At 42.9% G+C, this 18,867-nt stretch overlaps 1 protein-coding gene across 1 annotated transcript in view; it reads left to right on the plus strand.

The window, feature by feature from the left end:
* Window positions 1-18,867, plus strand: part of LOC118569968 (heat shock transcription factor 2 binding protein) — an 85,632-nt gene that overhangs the window by 11,172 nt on the left and 55,593 nt on the right. The window contains exons 4-6 of the mRNA XM_036168282.1: window positions 4,425-4,528; window positions 15,083-15,232; window positions 17,087-17,219. Coding sequence (XP_036024175.1) covers window positions 4,425-4,528; window positions 15,083-15,232; window positions 17,087-17,219 — 387 coding nt within the window. The remainder of the gene's footprint in view (window positions 1-4,424; window positions 4,529-15,082; window positions 15,233-17,086; window positions 17,220-18,867) is intronic.

The raw sequence follows: 18,867 nt of genomic DNA on the forward strand, positions 1-18,867 counted from the left end.
GCTGGTGATATAGCTTAGTGATAGAGGGTTTGCCAGACATTCATCAGACTTCAGGTTCAATCCACAGTGTCAGCAAGCAGCCAACTACCATCATCACCACCATAAAATCCCCAAACTCAAACCTATCAGGCTAGGTGTGGTGGTGGTGGTGGTGGTGCATACCTATAATTCCAGCCCTGGGAGACTGAGGCAGCTGAATTCTAGAAAATGCAGTGAGACTCTGTCATCTAAACCCACAAACAAAGCCAGAGTGATAGTTGTTCCAGAAGATGTGTTGCTGTTGAAACAGTCTGTGGTATAAATGGCTTTTGTGTATCACTAGTCTATCTACTGTGCTGCCCTCCATCCAGTTTATGTAGCTAGAGACTCTTCTCTGTTTTGAATACCAAAAGCAGTGGAAACAGCTAGGTTGTGTGATAGACTCTTCCCTGTTTTCATATAGAGTTTGGGTAATTCATCTCAGTTCTGTATATCAATCATTGTATATATTATTTCTGTTCCTAGGTAAAAAATTTGCAAAAGTAGTATATTTTTTGTTTGTTTTTTTTTTAATGGCTGTTCTGAAAACCAGGCTAACCTGGAACTCAGAGAGATCTGCCTCTGCCCTCCTGAGTGCTGGGATTAAAGGAGTGTGTTATCACTCCTGGCCAAGGGTAGTATACCCTGCCCCACCCCCCCAGCACCACAGAGTTTTTCTGAGTAATCCTGGCTGTCCTGGAACTCACTCTGTAGACAAACTGACCTCGAACTCAGAGGTCCACCTGCCTCTGCCTCCCTAGTGCTGTGATTAAAATCGTGGGTCACAACTCCTGGCTTTAAAGTAATATATTCTTTTTTTTTTTTTTTTTTTGGTTTTCCAAGACAGGGTTTCTCTGTGTAGCCCTGGCTGTCCTGGAACTCACTCTGTAGACCAGGCTGGCCTCGAATTCACAGAGATTTGCCTGCCTCTGCCTCCTGAGTGCTGGGATTAAAGGCACGTGCCACCACTGCCCAGCTTGAAAAGCAGTATATTATTCTTAAGGGAGAAGATCTTCTGTTTTTGTTTTTGTTTCTGTTTCTGTTTTTTTGTTTTTGTTTTGTTTTGTTTTCGAGACAGGGTTTCTCTGTATAGCTTTGTGCCTTTCCTGGAAGATCTTCTGTCTTAACCAAACCTGTATTTTTCTACTCGGTGATAAAGGTCTAGAATGTATAAACAAATGATACTTACTGTGTGAAAAATATTTAAGTAGTGCCTGCAACATTCCACACACTTTTCTAGGCACTTGGGGTGCTGCATAAAACAAAACATGGCAGTCACATGTCCTGGTGGTGGTAGTTGCAAGCAATGCTCCCATCTGGCCACAAGGCGGCAGTCTGACACAGCCGATATACCTGGTGTACGGCTGGCTGGCTATGTAGTCTTGGGAGCAATGGCTTGGAATTTTCTGGGCTTCCATATTGTGACAAAAGCCTTGTTAAGCCTGTAGAAAGTTCACATAAAACCACACACAGGCCGGGCAGTGGTGGCGCATGCCTTTAATCCCAGCACTCGGGAGACAGAGGCAGGCAGATCTTTGTGAGTTTGAGGCCAGCCTGGTCTACAGAGTAAGTTATAGGAAAGGCACAAAGCTACACAGAGAAACCCTGTCTCAGAAAAACCAAAACCAAAACAAATAACAACAACAATAACAACAACAAAAACCACACACAAAGAAGAATTTGCCATAACGAAAGCGTTGAGTGGTTAGAATTAATCCCTGTATATTTTTACATGACAAGATTTGTAGAGATTTAATTACCCACTTCCTTTTGGCTGTGTTTGAGTAGCACAGTTCAATAATAGAAGCAGACTTTAAGAGTTAGCTGTAAAGAAAAAAAATCTAAGATAATTATTTAGTTTCTGTCTAGTTATGTGGTATGTATTTTAAGTCATATGATTATAATGTACATATGTGTGTGTAACTAACATTCAGCATGGTTACATACTCAGCAATATTATTTTTAAGGCATAAAGTTTCGCTGCTCATTGATTTCTTGTGTGGTCATGATTATTAAGACAAAATAGAGTTCATGTAGTACCTGAAAAGTCAGAAGAAAGCTCTGACATAGGGGAGAATAAATAGCCCAGTATAGCTTGCATGCTTCTAGGAAATGTGAATATGAGCTTGCCAGCCAGTTTCACAATCTCCAACTTGTCTGTTGACCTTTGGGTTCTACTCTTCCTTCTTGGACAGGGTCTCAAAGAAATGTAGACCTTGTTTCTTTCTCCAGAATGCTTGGGATGCCAAGCAGCTCTAGGGAGTCGCTGGGGTTTTGTATGCAAGTATCCCCTTGCCTTCTCAGATCTCGGGAGCCCAAAGCCCTGCACTTCATGGAGCAGCAGCCTGTAAACCTTTCCTCCTTGTGGGTGGAGGGTGTATGGTCTTCCTTATGTTCTTAGAGGAGCTCTCCCTTACCCAAATCCCACTACTCTCCATGCATATTCTCACATTGCTGTAGCTAAGCTCACTTGTCTACTGTATGTTCCTTTCCTGTTGCTGATGAAGAGAGCTGGGGCTGTTGACTTGAAGCAGATGGTTTTAAAGTATGATTTCCATAAAGTCTCACCCAGGAACCTTGTTAGACATATAGCTTCATCAGGCTGGAGAGATGGTTCAGTGGTTGAAAGTACTTCTGCTCTTGCAGAAGGCTAGAGGACTGGTATCCCACAACTGTCTGTAACTCCAGTTCCAGGGGATCTGACACCCTCCATCGGCACCAGATGCACATGGTGCACATACATACATACATATTTGTAGGCAAAACACTTACATGGTTAAACAAAATTCATTTACCTTTTATGTGGATATGTGACTACCTGCATGTATATATGCGTACCACATTCATGCTTGGTGCTAAGGAGGCCAGAAATGGGAGTCAGAGTTCCAGGCAGTTATAAGCTGCCATATGGATGCTGGGAACAAAACTCTGCAACTCTGCAAGAGCAGCTAGTGTTCTTAACCACTAAGTCATCTTTCCAGTCCCCACATATAAATCTTTTTTAAAAAGTATCTATCTATCTATCTATCTATCTATCTATCTATCTATCTATCTATCTATCTATCTGTGTTCTGCCTGCATGTATCCCTGCAGACCAGAAGAGGGCACCAGATCTCATTACAAATGGTTGTGAGCCACCCATGTGGTTGCTGGGAGTTAAACTCTGGACCTCTGGAAGACTAGCCAGTGCTCTTAATCTCTGAGTCATTTCTCCAGCCCCCTACATATAAATCTTTAAAAAATAAAAATAAATGTAAATTCTCATTACCCCTTCCTGAGGAACTATTGGCAGTTACTGGTTGCAGGGGGGAGGGGAATAATTTTCTTCAGTGGTGTAGTCCCTGATAAGTTGCCCATGATCCTTGTTCATGCAACACTAATTAAACTCAGAAGGTCACATACACACACAATAATACCCCAAAAAGCCAGCAGCAACAAAGACATGAGAGCAGGCTGAGACTTCTTGGCAATAAGGCAGTCATCAGGAGTGGGATGGGCATGAGAGTGGATAATTACGGTGGAAATGAGCAAAATATATTACATGCATTCATGAAATTATTAATAAAAAATTACAGAGAAGAAATGTAAGTTCTGAGGCTCACCCAGACCCATGGAGCCACACACTATGCACTAGACCCAAGTCCCCTGGGATCCTGGTGCACATTAGGCTTTAGGTACTCTTAATACTTGTTCTCAAATCTTGGTACATGTTGGAAAAAAAAATTTTTTTCTTAGTCTTGAAACCAAACTCTTAAAACTTTGAATAAAGTGTCCAATTTTCTTGTGCACCAGTATTTCTGCAGTATGACTGTATTTAAAGTTGATAATGTTTTTCATTGATTTATTGCTGTGGGTGTCTTTTGGTTTTTTTGTTGGGCATTTGACTCATAAGCTGAATGATTATGGTGGAGAGGAAGTGTTACGTCGTCACTGCCCCCTCACTGTAGCATTTTCTGGTCTTGTTCTCTGTTGCTTCCCGCCTCCATTGACTACTACTGCAGTTGTTCCCATTGAGTCAGGCTGCCAGTTGGTGGGACTTGCTCTGTGAGTCAGCTTCTGCTGGCACCAGCCACTCATGAGATGCCTTCTGCTTTTTATGGCACAGATACAGGTTTGTGCCATGAGACAGTCGGGCTTCTCAGCTCTGCCTTCAGTCCTTTAAATAACTCATTTTCTTGAAGCCCTGAGTACATGTCTGGCAGTAAATGAGGTCTTAAAAATCACCAAGTAAGATAACAGCAGAATTTCTTTTGGGACTGGAGGCAGTTTAGTACCATAGTGTGCATGGGCCCAGGGTTTACTCCCCAGCATCTCCCTCCCCCTCTCCCCGCAAGGGCTTAGAAACAGGCCTGTAAGAATGTTGAATGTGATTTGACATGTCTTGAGTATTTTTCTGTCTCTTCTAGACCTGGAAAGCAAAGAACAAGAGTTAGAGCAGCTGAGATTGGACTGTGAACACTTCAAAGCCCGACTAGAAACTGCACAGGCAGACAGCGGGCGGGAGAAGAAGGTAGGCACTTAGGCGAGGCTCCTGCTCGTGACTGGTCCAGAAGGTGCTGTTGGTTTGCTGCCTTTTGCTCGTAAGGTGTGACTAGTCTCACATTTTCTCTGTTAACCCTCAGGAGACTGTAGTTTCAAATGTATGTATTTTAAGTAGGTTAGAAGGTAGATGAATTATTAATAGAGTTAATAACCATTTAACATGTAGGTTATTCACTTCCTTTTAATTAGTTTTTTGTACATTTAGAGTGTATGTATGCACGAGAGAGCGTCTGTGTGTGTATGTGTATGTGTATGTGTATGTACTCAGGCTTGTGCGTGCTTCTTTCTGTATGGAGGTGAGAGGACAACTTGTGCGGGTCGATTCTCTTTCTCCCATGGGGGCTCTGGCTTGGCAGCAAGTGCCTTTACCTGCTGAGTATCTCTCTGTCTTCCTTTTAAATTTTGTATTTAAAAATCTGCTTCAGCTGGACATGATGTCTCAAGCACTTTAATCTCAGCACTTGGGAGGCAGAGGCAGGTGGATCTCTGAGTTTAGAGACCAGTCTGGTCTACAGAGTGAGTTCCAGGGCAACTAGAGCTATGTAGGGAGACTCTGTCTCAAACAAAATAAAAGTCTGCTTTAATTTATATGCTTATAACATAGTAAGAATCTGAAAAAAAATATTGGAGATAGATACATTAAGTTAGAAGTATTTCTAATTAATTTGGGTATGATTTATTGGTACTTAAGAAAAAGGAATTGTATTTTATTTTACTATTGGAAGAGATTATATTTTTCCTTAGAAATTATTTTATTTTATGTGTACAAGTGCTTTGCCTGCATGTATGTCTGTGCAGCATGTGTGCGACTGGTTTCCCTGGAGGCTAAAAGAGGGTGCCAGAGCCCCTGGAACTGGAGTTACAGACCACCATGAGCTGTCTTGTGGGTGCTGAAACTGAAACCAGGTCCGCTGTGAGAGCAGCGAGTGCTTTTAACTGCCAAGCCACCACTCTAGTAGTCCCTATAATATTCTTTGAGATTTTTTACAATGGATGGCATACATTATTTCATCTCCTCTGAAACTAGTTATATGCTGCCACTTATAAAATTTTGGGCTTGTGTACCTTTTTATTTTAAAACAATAAAGCAATAATAGTGCTGAACATGACAGCTAGTATGTTTTGGATATTTGCTATCTGCTAGCAGGCACACAGCCATTTGTGTCCCGCATGCTTCTCCTATCCCAGGCATATCAACAGGTATTACTATTGTACACGAGGTTGAATAGCTGGTCCAAGGTCATACTGCCTGTGTGCTCACACATGTTAAGAAATTCTGAATGTGTGTGGCTGTAGTATTTTGAAAACTGGGAGAGTTGGCTTATATTTTAATACTAGCAAATGCTAGGAAGAGTTTAATTGTAAGCCTAGATTAGACTGAAGTTTTAGTTTTGCCATAATCTATTAAGACCAGGTGATAAATTGCAAGGTAGTCTGGTTAGTTTCAGACTAAACATTTTATGGCCTAGAAGTTGACCAGTAGGCAAGGAGGAATTGATAGACATTTAAAACACTTTAATCCCAGCACCTGGAAGGCAGGAGCAGGCAGATCTCTGTGAGTTTGAGGCCACCCTGGTACACATAGTGAGTTCTAGGACAGCTATAGTGAGCCAAGTGACCATGGACTGAAGTCTGTGAAATTGTGAGTCAAAATGAGTTTTTTTCCTCCTTTTGATTTTTTTCTCCCAGGCATTCATCTTAGCAATTGAAATACTGTGTTTACACAGAGTATTGGTGCTGGGAGCGGGGTCATTGCTGTGATTAAACCTGGTCATGTGGTTTGTAAGCCTTTGAAACTAGTTTGTAGGAGGAATTTGGAAAACTGGACATAGAAGCTAGAAAAAAAATTTAAAATACTGTAAGTAGAGCTTAATGAAGATTGTGGTGGGAGCTCAGAAGAAATGCAGAGTAGAGTTCCTGGAGTTGCGCCCATGCCAATGGATACCCACGTGCTCCAGAAGAGAATTTGACATCGCTGCTGCCGTTGTTGCTGTTATAACAGTGATGACCACCGCTACTACTGTTTGTGGGATTGCCATTTCATAACTGGTTACTACAGCTAGCACAGTGGAGACCCTGGCAGCAAAAGTAGCTACCACAGTTAACTAAGTTTTCATTCTATGGGACATGACAGATTTAAATCAATAGTTATATACATTTCGATTGGCTTTGAAAGCTTTAAATTTACAAACTCAAGTTCCATTTGCTCTCAGGATACCATCTTACAAGGACTCCAGTTTGCAGTAAGGCTCATTAAGGAAGGGAATGGCTCAGCTGCCTTTAGCCTACTGACTATGGGTGGGTTAAGACTTCTGTTGGTCTTTTCTGTGTCGAACACAGATTGCAAGCCCAGCGCCACTTAGAGATCTTTGGCAACAGTTAACTCTGCAGCTCTCACAAGATTGAGCCTGTATGATAATGAGTATTCAGAGATGGGTAATGCCTGGGGGGCGCTCACCAACCTAAGACAGAATGCCTGTGTGGCCTGGACAGGTGTCTCTATGACAGGTAAGGTGACCTGCTGATGTCCCATGCAACCTAAGTCAGAAGCTCATTTTTTTAGTAAAAGGGGTGGGGGGTCCCTGGCCCCTGTTTTGGGTAACTGTTGCCTTGCTTGCCGACTTGACCTTGATATCCTTCCTATACTAATTCCCTGCGAGATTCCACCCTCCTAGTTTAAGGGAAGCTCCTTTTCTGTGTATCCAGCATATTGGGTGTTAACAGCTTAGATGCAAGATTGTAAAACATCAGGAGCGGGGGTGGGGATTTAGCTCAATGGTAGAGCAGGGCTTGGGTCCAATCCTCAACTCCAAAAAACAAAACAAAACAAAACAAAACATCAGAAGCGAACTTCTGCCCTCCGGGGTTCTCCCATTGTGCTGTAAGCCTGTATTTAAGACCTCCTCCCTCCTTCAATAAATGGCATTTGGCATTAAAAAAAAAAAAAAGGAGGAGAAGGAGAAGGAGAAGGAGAAGGAGAAAAGGATCTTGATGGGGAAACCCACAGAGACAGCTGACGGTGCTAGTTGGAGCTCACTGACTCTGGACTGACAGCTCAGGAACCTACATGGGACCGAACTAGGCCCACTGAATGTGAGTGACAGTTACGTGGCTTGATCTGTTTATGGGGTCCCTGGCAGCAGGACCAGGACTTAGCCCAGGTGCATGAACTGACTTTTTGGAGCCCATTCCCTGTGGTGGGATACCTTGCTCAGCCTTGATACAATGGGGAGGGGCTAGGCTCTCCTTCAGCTTGGTATGCTACACTTTGTTGACTGCCATGGGGGGCCTTACCCACTCTGAGGAGTGGATGGGGGCAGAGTGGGAGGGAGGTGAGGAGGCGGGAGAAGGGGAGGGAGGGGGAACTGGGGTTGGTATGTAAAATGGAAAAAATTTTAACAAATAAACATATTTAAAAAAAGAAATGCAGAGTAGAGACTGTACTCGTGAGGTTTCAGATGGTATCAAGGGTTCTATAGGGAATTAGACTAGAGGGCTGTTCCATTCATATTCCAGTATGGCAAAGAGCTTGTCTCTCATGTGTCAGTGCTCTAAGACTTTGTGGGAGTTGAGTTCAAAGGTGCCTGGCTGAGTAATATGAAAGAAGATTTTATTTTATTTTTAATTAAAGTATTGCATAATTTTTCTTCCTCCTCTTTTTTTACTCTTCTCATGTCCCCCAGCCCCTGCTCCTCAAATTCATGACCTGTTTTTCTTTAATTATCATTGTTACACACACACACACACACACACACACACACACACACACACACAAATAAACACAAGAGCATGTTTAGTGTTGCTTGCATTATGTGGCTCTAGGGCTGACCACTTGGTATTGGATAGTCAGTTAGGGGCCGTTTCCCTGGAGAAGACTAATTCTCCCGCTGTCAGCAGTTGTAAATTTCTTGTAGTCTTCATCTAGGGATGGGTGGGCTTGTGAGCTTTCCTCATTAACATTAGTATGTCAACTAGTATTGGAATTGTTCAGGTCATGTTTAGGAAGCCATATTGTAGACATTTCAATGATATAGTTTCCCTGTCATATTTATAAGACAGTTTCTCAGTGGACTTTGTGGCCCTGTGGTTCTTACAATCTTTCCAATCCTTGGAAAAGGAAATGCTAAGGTAGTTCAGCATTTGAGCTACCACAGGCATTTTGCTGTGTAACAAACCCATTTAGCCAGATTTACAATGAGCATATAGAGAAAAAAATTGGTAAAAAAAAGTCACATTTAAAGTTGGGACTAATAAATGAATAATCATTAGAGATTAGCACCATTGTATATACCAGGTCAATCGATAAGGTGCTTTGAGGTCATCTCAGTGATCAAGGAGAGCCCACTCATCCTACAGTCAGGAGTATAAGGCCCATCTCTGTGAGTGTGAGGCCAGTCTGTTCTACATAGTTCCAGGACAGCTGGAGCTATGTAGAGAGACCCTGTCTCAAAAAAAAAAAAAAAAAAAAAAAAAAAAAAAAGAGCATAGACGTTTAAGTTCACTGAAAAGATGAACAAAAGATTGACCTGCAGAAGTACCCTTTTGCAGAATGACCTGGGGAATTATACCCCGTTTGTTTGTTTTGTGCTAGATATTAGAGATCAAACCTTGGTCCTTGTGCATGTTAGGCAAGAACTAACCTACCAAGATATAATATAGTCATGCCCTACCTGGATTCTTCCAACCTCCTCAATTACCCAGATATTTATGGGCCAGCACAGCTTAACATTCTGTAAGTAGAACTTACGGGTGATTCTGGTGGAGGAATTCAGAAGACCAGAATGATTATAGACACACACACAGAGTAAAGACTCTGCTTAGGAGTGTTGAAATGGGAACCAGACTAGAGAATATTAAGTGAATTAGTCTATACTGGGAACTGGCTATAGCTTAAGCTAGTGGCAGACCTTACTGTCCTCAATTTGATGTTGTTTTTGCAGGACAGGTCATAGAGGTTTCTACTCAGACATCAAAGGCATGTTGGGAGGCCAGGTGATGTATGACAGTGGTAGGAGTACTTGGATGTAGCTCTTGGGAGAGCAATAGATGAAGCTGTGGTGGGATAGACCTCGAGAAGCTGAAGATGCTAGGAATTTAGACTGTCTGCCAAGGAAAGCTCTAGACAGTGAGCAAGGTCAATCTGGAAGAGCCCTGTGGCTGCAGTGGTACACTGTAGGGCTGGGCTGACCCAGCCTTTGGGCACCCAGATCATGACACTTCATGTCTGGGATGCCAGCCATGGAGCTGCAGGAGCTTATAATTTCTATGCTGATTCCCACCCATCTTGCTTTGGTATCCTCCCACTTTCTATGTGCCCCTTTTGGAATAGAAGTCATTACTCTGCCTTGTACTTGGGAAATTTCAAACTCTCTTTTTGGTCTTATAAGGGCTCACGGGTGAGAGCTTGTCCTGAGTCTCAGGAAACTTTGTACTTGTCTGTTGAGCAATTCTGGGGCTACTGAGGGAAAATGAACTAAAGTATTTAGGGGTACACATAGGATGGTTCTGTCATGTTTTATGAATTATGTATGGCCTTGTCATTACCTTTGGAAATTAGGTATGGTTTTAGGAGATGTGGTTTAAGGAGGTGTGTTTGGGTGTCAAGTTGACAGAGGATGGACTTTTGACAGTTAATCTTGATTGTCAACTTGGACTGAGAAATACTGAGGACATTTGTAAGGTACATTTCTGCTGTGCTTGTGAAGATGTTTCTAGAAATGATTAAGTGGGGAGCAGCTTCTCTGAATGCTATGGTGTCATACAATAGTCTGAGAACCCAGATGGAATAAAGCACAGACCTCAAAGGCAAGAAGGAGAAAGCACAGAACTACTCTCTTTCTGCTTGCGGGTGTCCATGAGGTGAGCAACTTTGCTGTGCTCTGCTATCCTGATTGCCATGGAATGGATTGACTATGGGCTGAAACTCTGAAACCCTGATGGACAAGACATCTTTTATCCTTTTACCTTGTTCTGTCAGGCATTGGTCAGTGACAAAAGGCGAACAGTGTACCAGGTCATTACTGAGAAGGATCACATTGTGAACAAGCATATCAAACTCAAGTGGGTTGGGACCTATACCTTGTTAGTAGAGTGCCTAGCATGAATGAGGCCCTGATCTCTAGTACTGCATAGACTGGGCATGGTGGTATATACCACACACTTGGAAGTTGGAGGCAGGAAGGTCAGAAGTTCAAGATCATCTTTTGTTACATAGTGAGTTCCAGATCTGCTTGGGCTCCATAAGACCTGTTTCAGAAATAAACAAACCCCCAAACAAATACAGCAGCTAAGTCCTTCACAAGTGTTCTGTATCCCCAATAGCTGTGCCTATACCACAGTGCTGAGGTGTTTTGCCATTGCCAAGATTCTTCCTCTAAGCAGCCTCTGCACCCCAAGAGCTACCCAGTCCCAACTTTGTTCTTTCCATGATCCAACTAAGTTGCTGCACCGAAGAAGAGGAAACTGCTTCATTATAGCTTTATCAAAGCCCCTGTGCAGGACCCTTCAACCCCCACAAATTGCTGCTTGCCGAGCACACTCATGGTTTTGATTCCCTACTTTTTTTACATGCTGGATTCAGTCATTTCAGTCTTTTTGTAATGATTTCTACCCATACTGAAGTACTTACTGGCAGTAATCTAATTCAGTCGTCTAGTTGTTGGATTCTTTCCTGGTTCCTCAGCTCTAAAATAAGCTTCTAGTCCTGCCTCATGATCTGTACAGGCCCGGGCATGGAGCACAGACAGTGCTACAGGAAAGACAGCTGCCAGAGACAAGTGGCCTTATTATAGCTAGCTTGCTTATCCCTGGTCAACCAGTGGACTGTTCACTGGAAATAGAAAAATAGTCAAAGCTAAAATATTCCCTCATTTCCACTGAGGTCAGAGTACTAGGACAATGATAATACTTGAAGGGTTTGAAACCCTGATCATTCTATTATTCAATACAGGCATTTACTGAAAGGCAGCTGTAAGGTGCTGCTCTTCCTCTTGATATGGAGCCTGAACTGCCTTCAACTCTATGTAGCTTAGGCCGGCACTGAACTTTTATTTTTCCTATCTCAGCCTCCCAAGTGCTGGAATGGAAGACATTCACCAGTATGTTTGGCTCCATGCACTTTTATCCAATGGCATATACCTTTCCCCATTAGCAAACCAGCCAGGATAGAGACTGCCAGCTTTCTGTTAATATTTTATTTTTAAAATTTTTAATTTGTTAGGAAAGAGTTGCTACTTTTAGGATGCTAAAAAGGAAGTTGCGAACATTAATACAGTGCTTTAAGAAGCTTTTAAAAGTTTATTTTTAAATTTATGTGTATGTGTTGTTGTGTGAGTTTGTGTGCATGTATGTGCATGTGTCCTTGGAGGCCAGAAGAGGGTATCAGATTTCCTGGAACTTGAGTTACAGGTAGTTACTAGCTACCTGATGTGGAATGGAACCTGAGTCCTCTGCAAGAACAGTATATGCTCCTAACTGATGAGCCACCTCTCCAGCCCTTCAAGAAACCTCTTAAAGAAAAATTAGCTGGTAGTATAATCCAGATAAAATCTGAAATGAGCTATAGAAAGATTTTAGAAGGGTTCTATATTTGATAATTGTTTTAAAAGTTTAAACAACATTTTATGTGGTATTCATCCATGCATATAATGTGTTTGGATCAAATCTACTACCTGTTCCTTCCTCTCCAGTTCTTCTCTTATCATGTCTGCTCCACTTTCACTTTTAGCTTCATGTGCACTCTTGAGCCCGCACATGCTCTTTGCTCTCACTCTGTCTCCCACCTCTCTTTATACCCACTGAGTCCATTTGGTGTTGTCTGTATGTGCGTAGTCTCTCAGGGGCCATATTCCTGGAGCAAAGTGATTCTACTTCCTCCAGCAGTCATCAGTTGTTAAAAGCTTTTCAGATAGGGGTGGGGTTTTATGAGTTCCTCCCCATCTATGCTGGAATCTTAGCTGACTTGACCTTGTGCAAGCCTTGTGCATGTAGCCCCAGCTACCATGAGTTCATGTGTGCAGCTGGACTGTTATGTCCAGCAGATACTGTTTTTCTACAAACCCTACTCCTCAGGTTCTTAAAACTTTTCTGTTCCCTCTTCCATAGTGGTCCCTGAGCTCTGTGTGTGTGTGTGTGTGTGTGTGTGTGTGTGTGTGTGTGTGTGTGTGTGCGCGCACGCATGCGTGAGAGAGAGAGAGAGAGAGAGAGAGAGAGAGAGAGAGAGAGAGAATGAATATCAATCACAAGTAAAAGAACAAACAGTAAGAGATAACACCATCAAACGTGACTGGTGTAGCCTGATTGAGAGCAAACAAAGGTACTACCATCCAGTGGAGACTTGCAACACCTAGCAGAAATGGACTGGGGAAGAAGCAGGCAGCTGGAGCTACTGGGTAGAAGGTCCTCCATTTAGTTCCCACTGCAGGCACGTTATACAATGGGATCAACAATAATAACCTCTGTTGGAAAGGATTCATCTCCTATGTTCTCAAGGACAAAATGTTTTAATCCCCTTCGCTGCTTGCTGTTTTTCCTTCTTGTTACAGAGCTCGGGTGAGAGGGCTGACCCAATACAGGGAGTTTAGGGGGACATTGGACAAAAACATTGGAGTCTGAGACAAGGGAGGGCCTCCCATTTCCCAGTATGCTTTCAGTAAGTTTAAAAGGCATGACAGTTTACAAGTATGCTGTTGTAAGCTGTTTTGACACCACCTAGAATCACTTGGGAAGAGAGCAGCAGTTGCCAAGATCAGTTCATGTTGGTGGAGAATTGTCTTGGTTGCCTTAATCTAGCTAGGATGGAAGACCCAACCTGAATGTTGATGGTACCATTTCATGGTCTGTGTAAGAGTGAAGAAAGCTAGCTGGAAAGGAGCAAGTATGGGTATATCTGTTTTTCTCCGCTATTGATGGTGGGTGTGATGGGAGGAAGAAATGAGAACAAAGTGTAGTGATGCATATCAACATGCCCATTGCTCTGTCTGTCAGTTCAGTTACAGATGTGTGCAGGGCAGTCTAGGAATCCAGACTGCAATGTCATTAAGTCAGACCTGAAAAGCATATAGTTTACATTGTGATTTTTAGAATTTTTATTTATTTTTATTATATATGTGTGGGTATTTTGCCTGCATGTATTTATGTGTACCACATGTGAACCTGGTACTCATGGAGGTCAAAAGAGGGTGCCAGGAACTGGAATACAGGCATTGTGTTAGCCATAGTGTGGGTGCTGGGAATTAACCTGCATCCTCTGCAAGAGGAGTCCATGCTCTTGACCACTGAGCCATCCACACACACACCCATTCTCTTGAAACCCCAGACAAAATGCCTCTTTTCATTATTGAATATTGATTTCTTTAAAATAAAAAATAACTCAACCATCTAGTATAATTAAAATTGTGATTAAACTAATTATATTTGATAGAAATGAATTTACCTATAGGTTTTTATATTTTTCAGTTTCTTGCTCCCCTCTTGGTGGTGCTGGGGGTGGAACCTAGGGCCTCATGTATGGTAGGCAAGTGCTGTATGACTGAGGGATACCCCTGTCCCAGTCATCTCTCAGTAAATGCTGTATCCTTAAAGGGAATTTTAACACCAGAGAAGCATGGTCACTGGGGAGGACCACCTGAAGAGAACTCCTTGGGATGTACTGATGTGAGGATCATTGGGAGAATGGTTCTCTTCTTCCCTTAATGGTCCTGTCAGAGACTGGCCTAGCTTTAGGTGTTCTTAGAAGCTGCTGGAGGGAGGGCAGGAAACCTTCCCTGACCTCAGTGGCCTTGTTATCCACTCATTTGGGCCTGAGCACATTTGGGTACCCACCTTCACACCTTTCCTGCCTGGTGTTTGCCTAGATCAGTATTTCTCAACCATCCTAATGCTACAGCTCTTTAATACAGTTCCTCATGTTATAGTAACTGCAATCATAAAATTATTTTCATTGCTACTTTATAACTGTAATTTCGCTACTGTTATGAATCCTAATATAAATATCTGTGTTTTCTGATGGTCTTGAGTGACCCCTGTGAGAGGGTCATCATCCACAGGTTGAGAAACACTGCCCTAGAAGGAGCCGCTCTACAGTTTGTTTTTCTAAACTCAGTGTAGTGTCTGCTAGTGGAATGAATATTTGGCACAACAGGCTCCCTGACTAGAAATGATGTGCAGTGTAGGCTGCATGTTAGGTTGCTACTTTGCTTCCGAGTCTGGTAGTACTGCTCTGGATGTGGTCACTCAGCACACAAGCCACCTCTAGTTTTCTCTTTCCTTGAATGGATGAATTTAGCTCTTTGCAGTTATCCATAAGCTGTAAAGCAGCCATGTGTTCATCTCTAAGCTTGGAACTTTACTGTTTAGATGTGGATTGAAGCTCGGGAAGGGCTGGATTCTAGTTGCAGCTGTTTTCTAGAATTCCTAATGCTTTTTCTCTAGTAAGTATCTTTGTGAAAGAGGAGGTGTAATAGAGGTTTTTGAGATTGAATGCTAGTGATCTGTTTTCTTGTTCTATTTGTTGTGAATTTAGGAGAAGTTGGCCCTTCGACAGCAGCTGAATGAGGCGAAACAGCAGCTCCTCCAGCAGGCAGAGTACTGTACACAAATGGGAGCAGTTACCTGTACCCTTCTCTGGGGAGTCTCCAGCAGTGAGGATGTCGTCAAAGCCATTCTGGGGGGAGTAAGTTGTCGGGCACTGTTGATGTGCCTTGTGACCTGGAAGAGACAGCATGTCTGCCTGTGACATTGGCAGCTGAGCCTGCCAGGATGTAAATTTGCTCTAGTCCATCAGATGGTTGCCAGGTGTCTGCTGTGTTCATTGTATCACCTGGTGCTCTGGGGATGTGTGGAATGAAGCACCATCCTCTGTCCTGACACCCAAGGGGAGCCTTTGATATATTAACCACTTTAAGGTTTCTGTGTAAGAAATTTAACAGTGTTCACAGTACTCCTATGTGTTTTACCTCATGGGTAATATATAAAATAAACAAAATTCACACACGCGCGTGTGTGTGTGTGTGTGTGTGTGTGTGTGTGTGTGTTAGGGAACTTCCCATAAGGAGAGGAATTTGAAATGGGTCTTGATGAGTAGGTAGAAATGGCAGAAAATGGTAAGGACAGTTCAAGAAGACAGAATCAGTCAAATCACAGGTATAGGGTGAGAAGTCTGGCTTGTTTTAGGAGGGGAGGTCACTTGACCAAGTGGAGAGTTCATGTACTGTTCCTGGAGTGTCATTTTGTGCCTGGAGGTAAGCAGATGCTGGGCCATTCCCTCAACCTCTGTAGGTAGAGGGCTTAGCGTCTTCAAGTGCTTTGAGTGGGGTGTGCAGCTCTCCTCACGCAGATGGGGAAGGGGGAGGCATGTCAGAGCTGTGTGACTGAGACACATGGTGTCAGGGTACAGTTGACAGCTGAGAGGAGCTCCGGCTGCGCCTGGGTTCCACTCTGGGGAAAGGACAGAGTGGATAGCAGGGTGCTTGGCAGGAAGCCAGATCTACATCAGTTAATGCTTAGAGGACGTGGTGTTTGGCTTGAGGGAGGACTCAAATGTCCTTAAAAGTTTGTTGAACTTTATTAAAGTGTAATTTCCTGGACTGCATGAGATTTTTGTCTTAAAAATAAGGATGATTTCTATATTGTAATTTACCCACTAGACTTACACAGTTCTGACTGGTTTCTTAGAAAATTTTTAGAGTTGGGAGACCATCCCTGTAGTCCAGTCTTAGAACATTCTATCACCCAGGAAGTTTCCTATGCCATTTCCTCAGGTTTTGTTTTCACGCCTTGTTTTTAAATGGTTCTTGACAATTTTATACACACAAACACACACATGCACAGTATATCTCAGTCGTAGATAACTCAAATCCCCCTCCTATTTCTTACTTTGTTTCCTTTTTAAATGCATAGTTCACTAAGTCTGTGCTGTGTATATGTATGGGTATAGCCATCCAGTAGAGTATGGACCTACCAGTGCCCACAGTCCTGAAGAACAGTGACACCCCCTGCAGCCATCAGTGGTTAGTAGCTCCTCAGTGAGGCATGGTACCCCGTAAATCCATCTTTCATCCATGCTAAAATGTGGACTGGCATATTTGTGCAGGTCTTGTGCAGGTAGCCACAGCTGCTGTGAGTTTATGAGTGTCCAGAAGACAGCATTTCACAGCCATCCTTTTTACCCTCCAATTCTGACATTCTTTCCACCCAGTCTAGTGTGAAGTTCCTGGCCTTGGTGGTGGTGGTGGTGGTGGTGGTGGTGGTGGTGGTGGTGGTGGTGGTGGTGGTGGTGGTGGTGGAGGATACAGATGTCCCATTTAGGGATGACCAGTCACTTATTCTTTCCACTGTGGTCAGGAATGAGTCTCAGCATTGACTGCTCCCTCTCTGGGAACTTTGAGTGGTGGCACAGGTTTTCTATGATTGCTCCTGGAATTGCAACCTGTCCTTCTGCATGGTGTGCACATTTGTGATATTGTTACACTGGCTTCTTTGGAAAGATGTGATACTTGTATTCTTTTATTTTTTTTTAAACTTTCAGGACAAAGCATTGAAGTTTTTCAACATCACTGGTCAGACGATGGAGAGTTTTGTGAAGTCATTGGATGGGGACGTTAGGGAGGTTGATTCTGATGAAAATCAGTTTGTATTTGCACTGGCTGGAATTGTAACAAGTAGGTAACTTTTCAGACATAGTGCCATATATCAGGGTTGGTAATTACAGTTAGGGATTTGTGTGAGTATGTGTGTCAGTGTCTGGAAGACTGTTTACCCTGGAGTCTACCTCAGTAAGCTGGGAGAAGTGTCAGGTGTCTCCAGGATAGGAAAGCACACAGGGACTTGTGGTCACCATTACTTATTAGAAATAACTGATCTAAAGGAAACACAGGTTCATTTGATTGCTATTTATTTTTATTTCTATTTATTTATTTTTGATTTTTTAAGACAAGGTTTCTCTGTGTAGCCCTGGCTATCCTGGAACTCATTCTGTAGACCAGACTGGCCTCAAACTCAGAGATCCACCTGCCTCTGCCTCCTGAGTGCTGGGATCAAGGCGTGCACCGCTACACTCATCTGACAGACATAAGAGAATAAAAGCCTCAGATTGTCCATTTAACTACTTCTCATTTGGAATCATTTCTGTTTTACTCATGTCTGCCTAAAGCGAAAGCTGTGAGCTAAGCTTAAATTAAACTCCACTTAAAGGATTCTAAAAACTTTGTTTTTAGTAAATGTTTCCTGGAAGCTAATAAATAGAACCTATCACCGAAGAAGTGTTAAAAAAGAATTTCTTAGCAAAACTATAAAGGAGCTGGGCACGTGGCACAAGCCTTCAATTTTAAGATTTAGGAGGCCCCGAAGCAGGAGGATTAAGAGTTGAGACCAACCTCAACTTGCTATGGGCTACATAGCAAGATTCTGTCTTAAAAATAAAAAAAGTAACACTCCAAATCTTTAAAATAAAAAGTAACACTCCAAACCTTCAAAAGTTTTGTGAGCAATAAGCCAGAGACCAGTGACTCCTAGTATAGTGGGTAGGGAGCACCAGTGGGTGGGGAAGCTCTTTTTTCCTGAGATGGGCAAAGTGCTCACCTTTCTTCTCTGTTGTATCCTATGTACTCTTAGGATTGTTGTCTACTGTTAATATGAGACAAAATTGTCTGTTTTTCATTGCATTATTGTTATGGGTGTATGCGTGTTCACATGTTTGTATACGTACATGTGCAAGGGCATGTGTGTGCCATGTGTGCAGAGGCCTGAGTTGATGGTGGGTGTCTTCTTTGGTCACTCCCCACTTTATTTATCATAGCAGGGATTTTGTAGAACCTGGAGCTTTCTGATTCTGGTCTAGCTAGCCGGCTTGCACCAGTGATCTGTCTCTGCCTCCCGAGTGCTGAGATTACAGGAAGCTGCCATGCCTGCCCATATAGGGATGCTGAGGATCTGACCTCCAGTCCTCATGTTTGTGTGGCAAGTGCTTTGTCTACTGGGCTATCTCTCCAGCCCTGTGCTATCTTTTTACTGACAGCCGTGGCCTATGGAGACTTCTTTTTCTCCTCCCCTTCCCCTCCTTTAAATCTAAGACAAACTGGACTCAAACTTGAGGTGATCCTGCTGCTTCAGCCTTTTGAGCACAGGGATTATAGATGGATGCTACCATACCTGGATGACAGTAAAAAAAAAAAAAATCCCTTTAAAAGTTGGTGGTACTTACTCATTTTCTAAGATTTATTTTTATTTTTTATTTTATCCTGCAACGTAAGTGTTTTGCCTGCATATATGCCTATGCGCCACCATATGTGCCCGGTACCTGTGGAAGCC

Source organism: Onychomys torridus, chromosome 18 (assembly GCF_903995425.1).
Source record: "Onychomys torridus chromosome 18, mOncTor1.1, whole genome shotgun sequence".
Taxonomy (NCBI): Eukaryota; Metazoa; Chordata; class Mammalia; order Rodentia; family Cricetidae; genus Onychomys; species Onychomys torridus.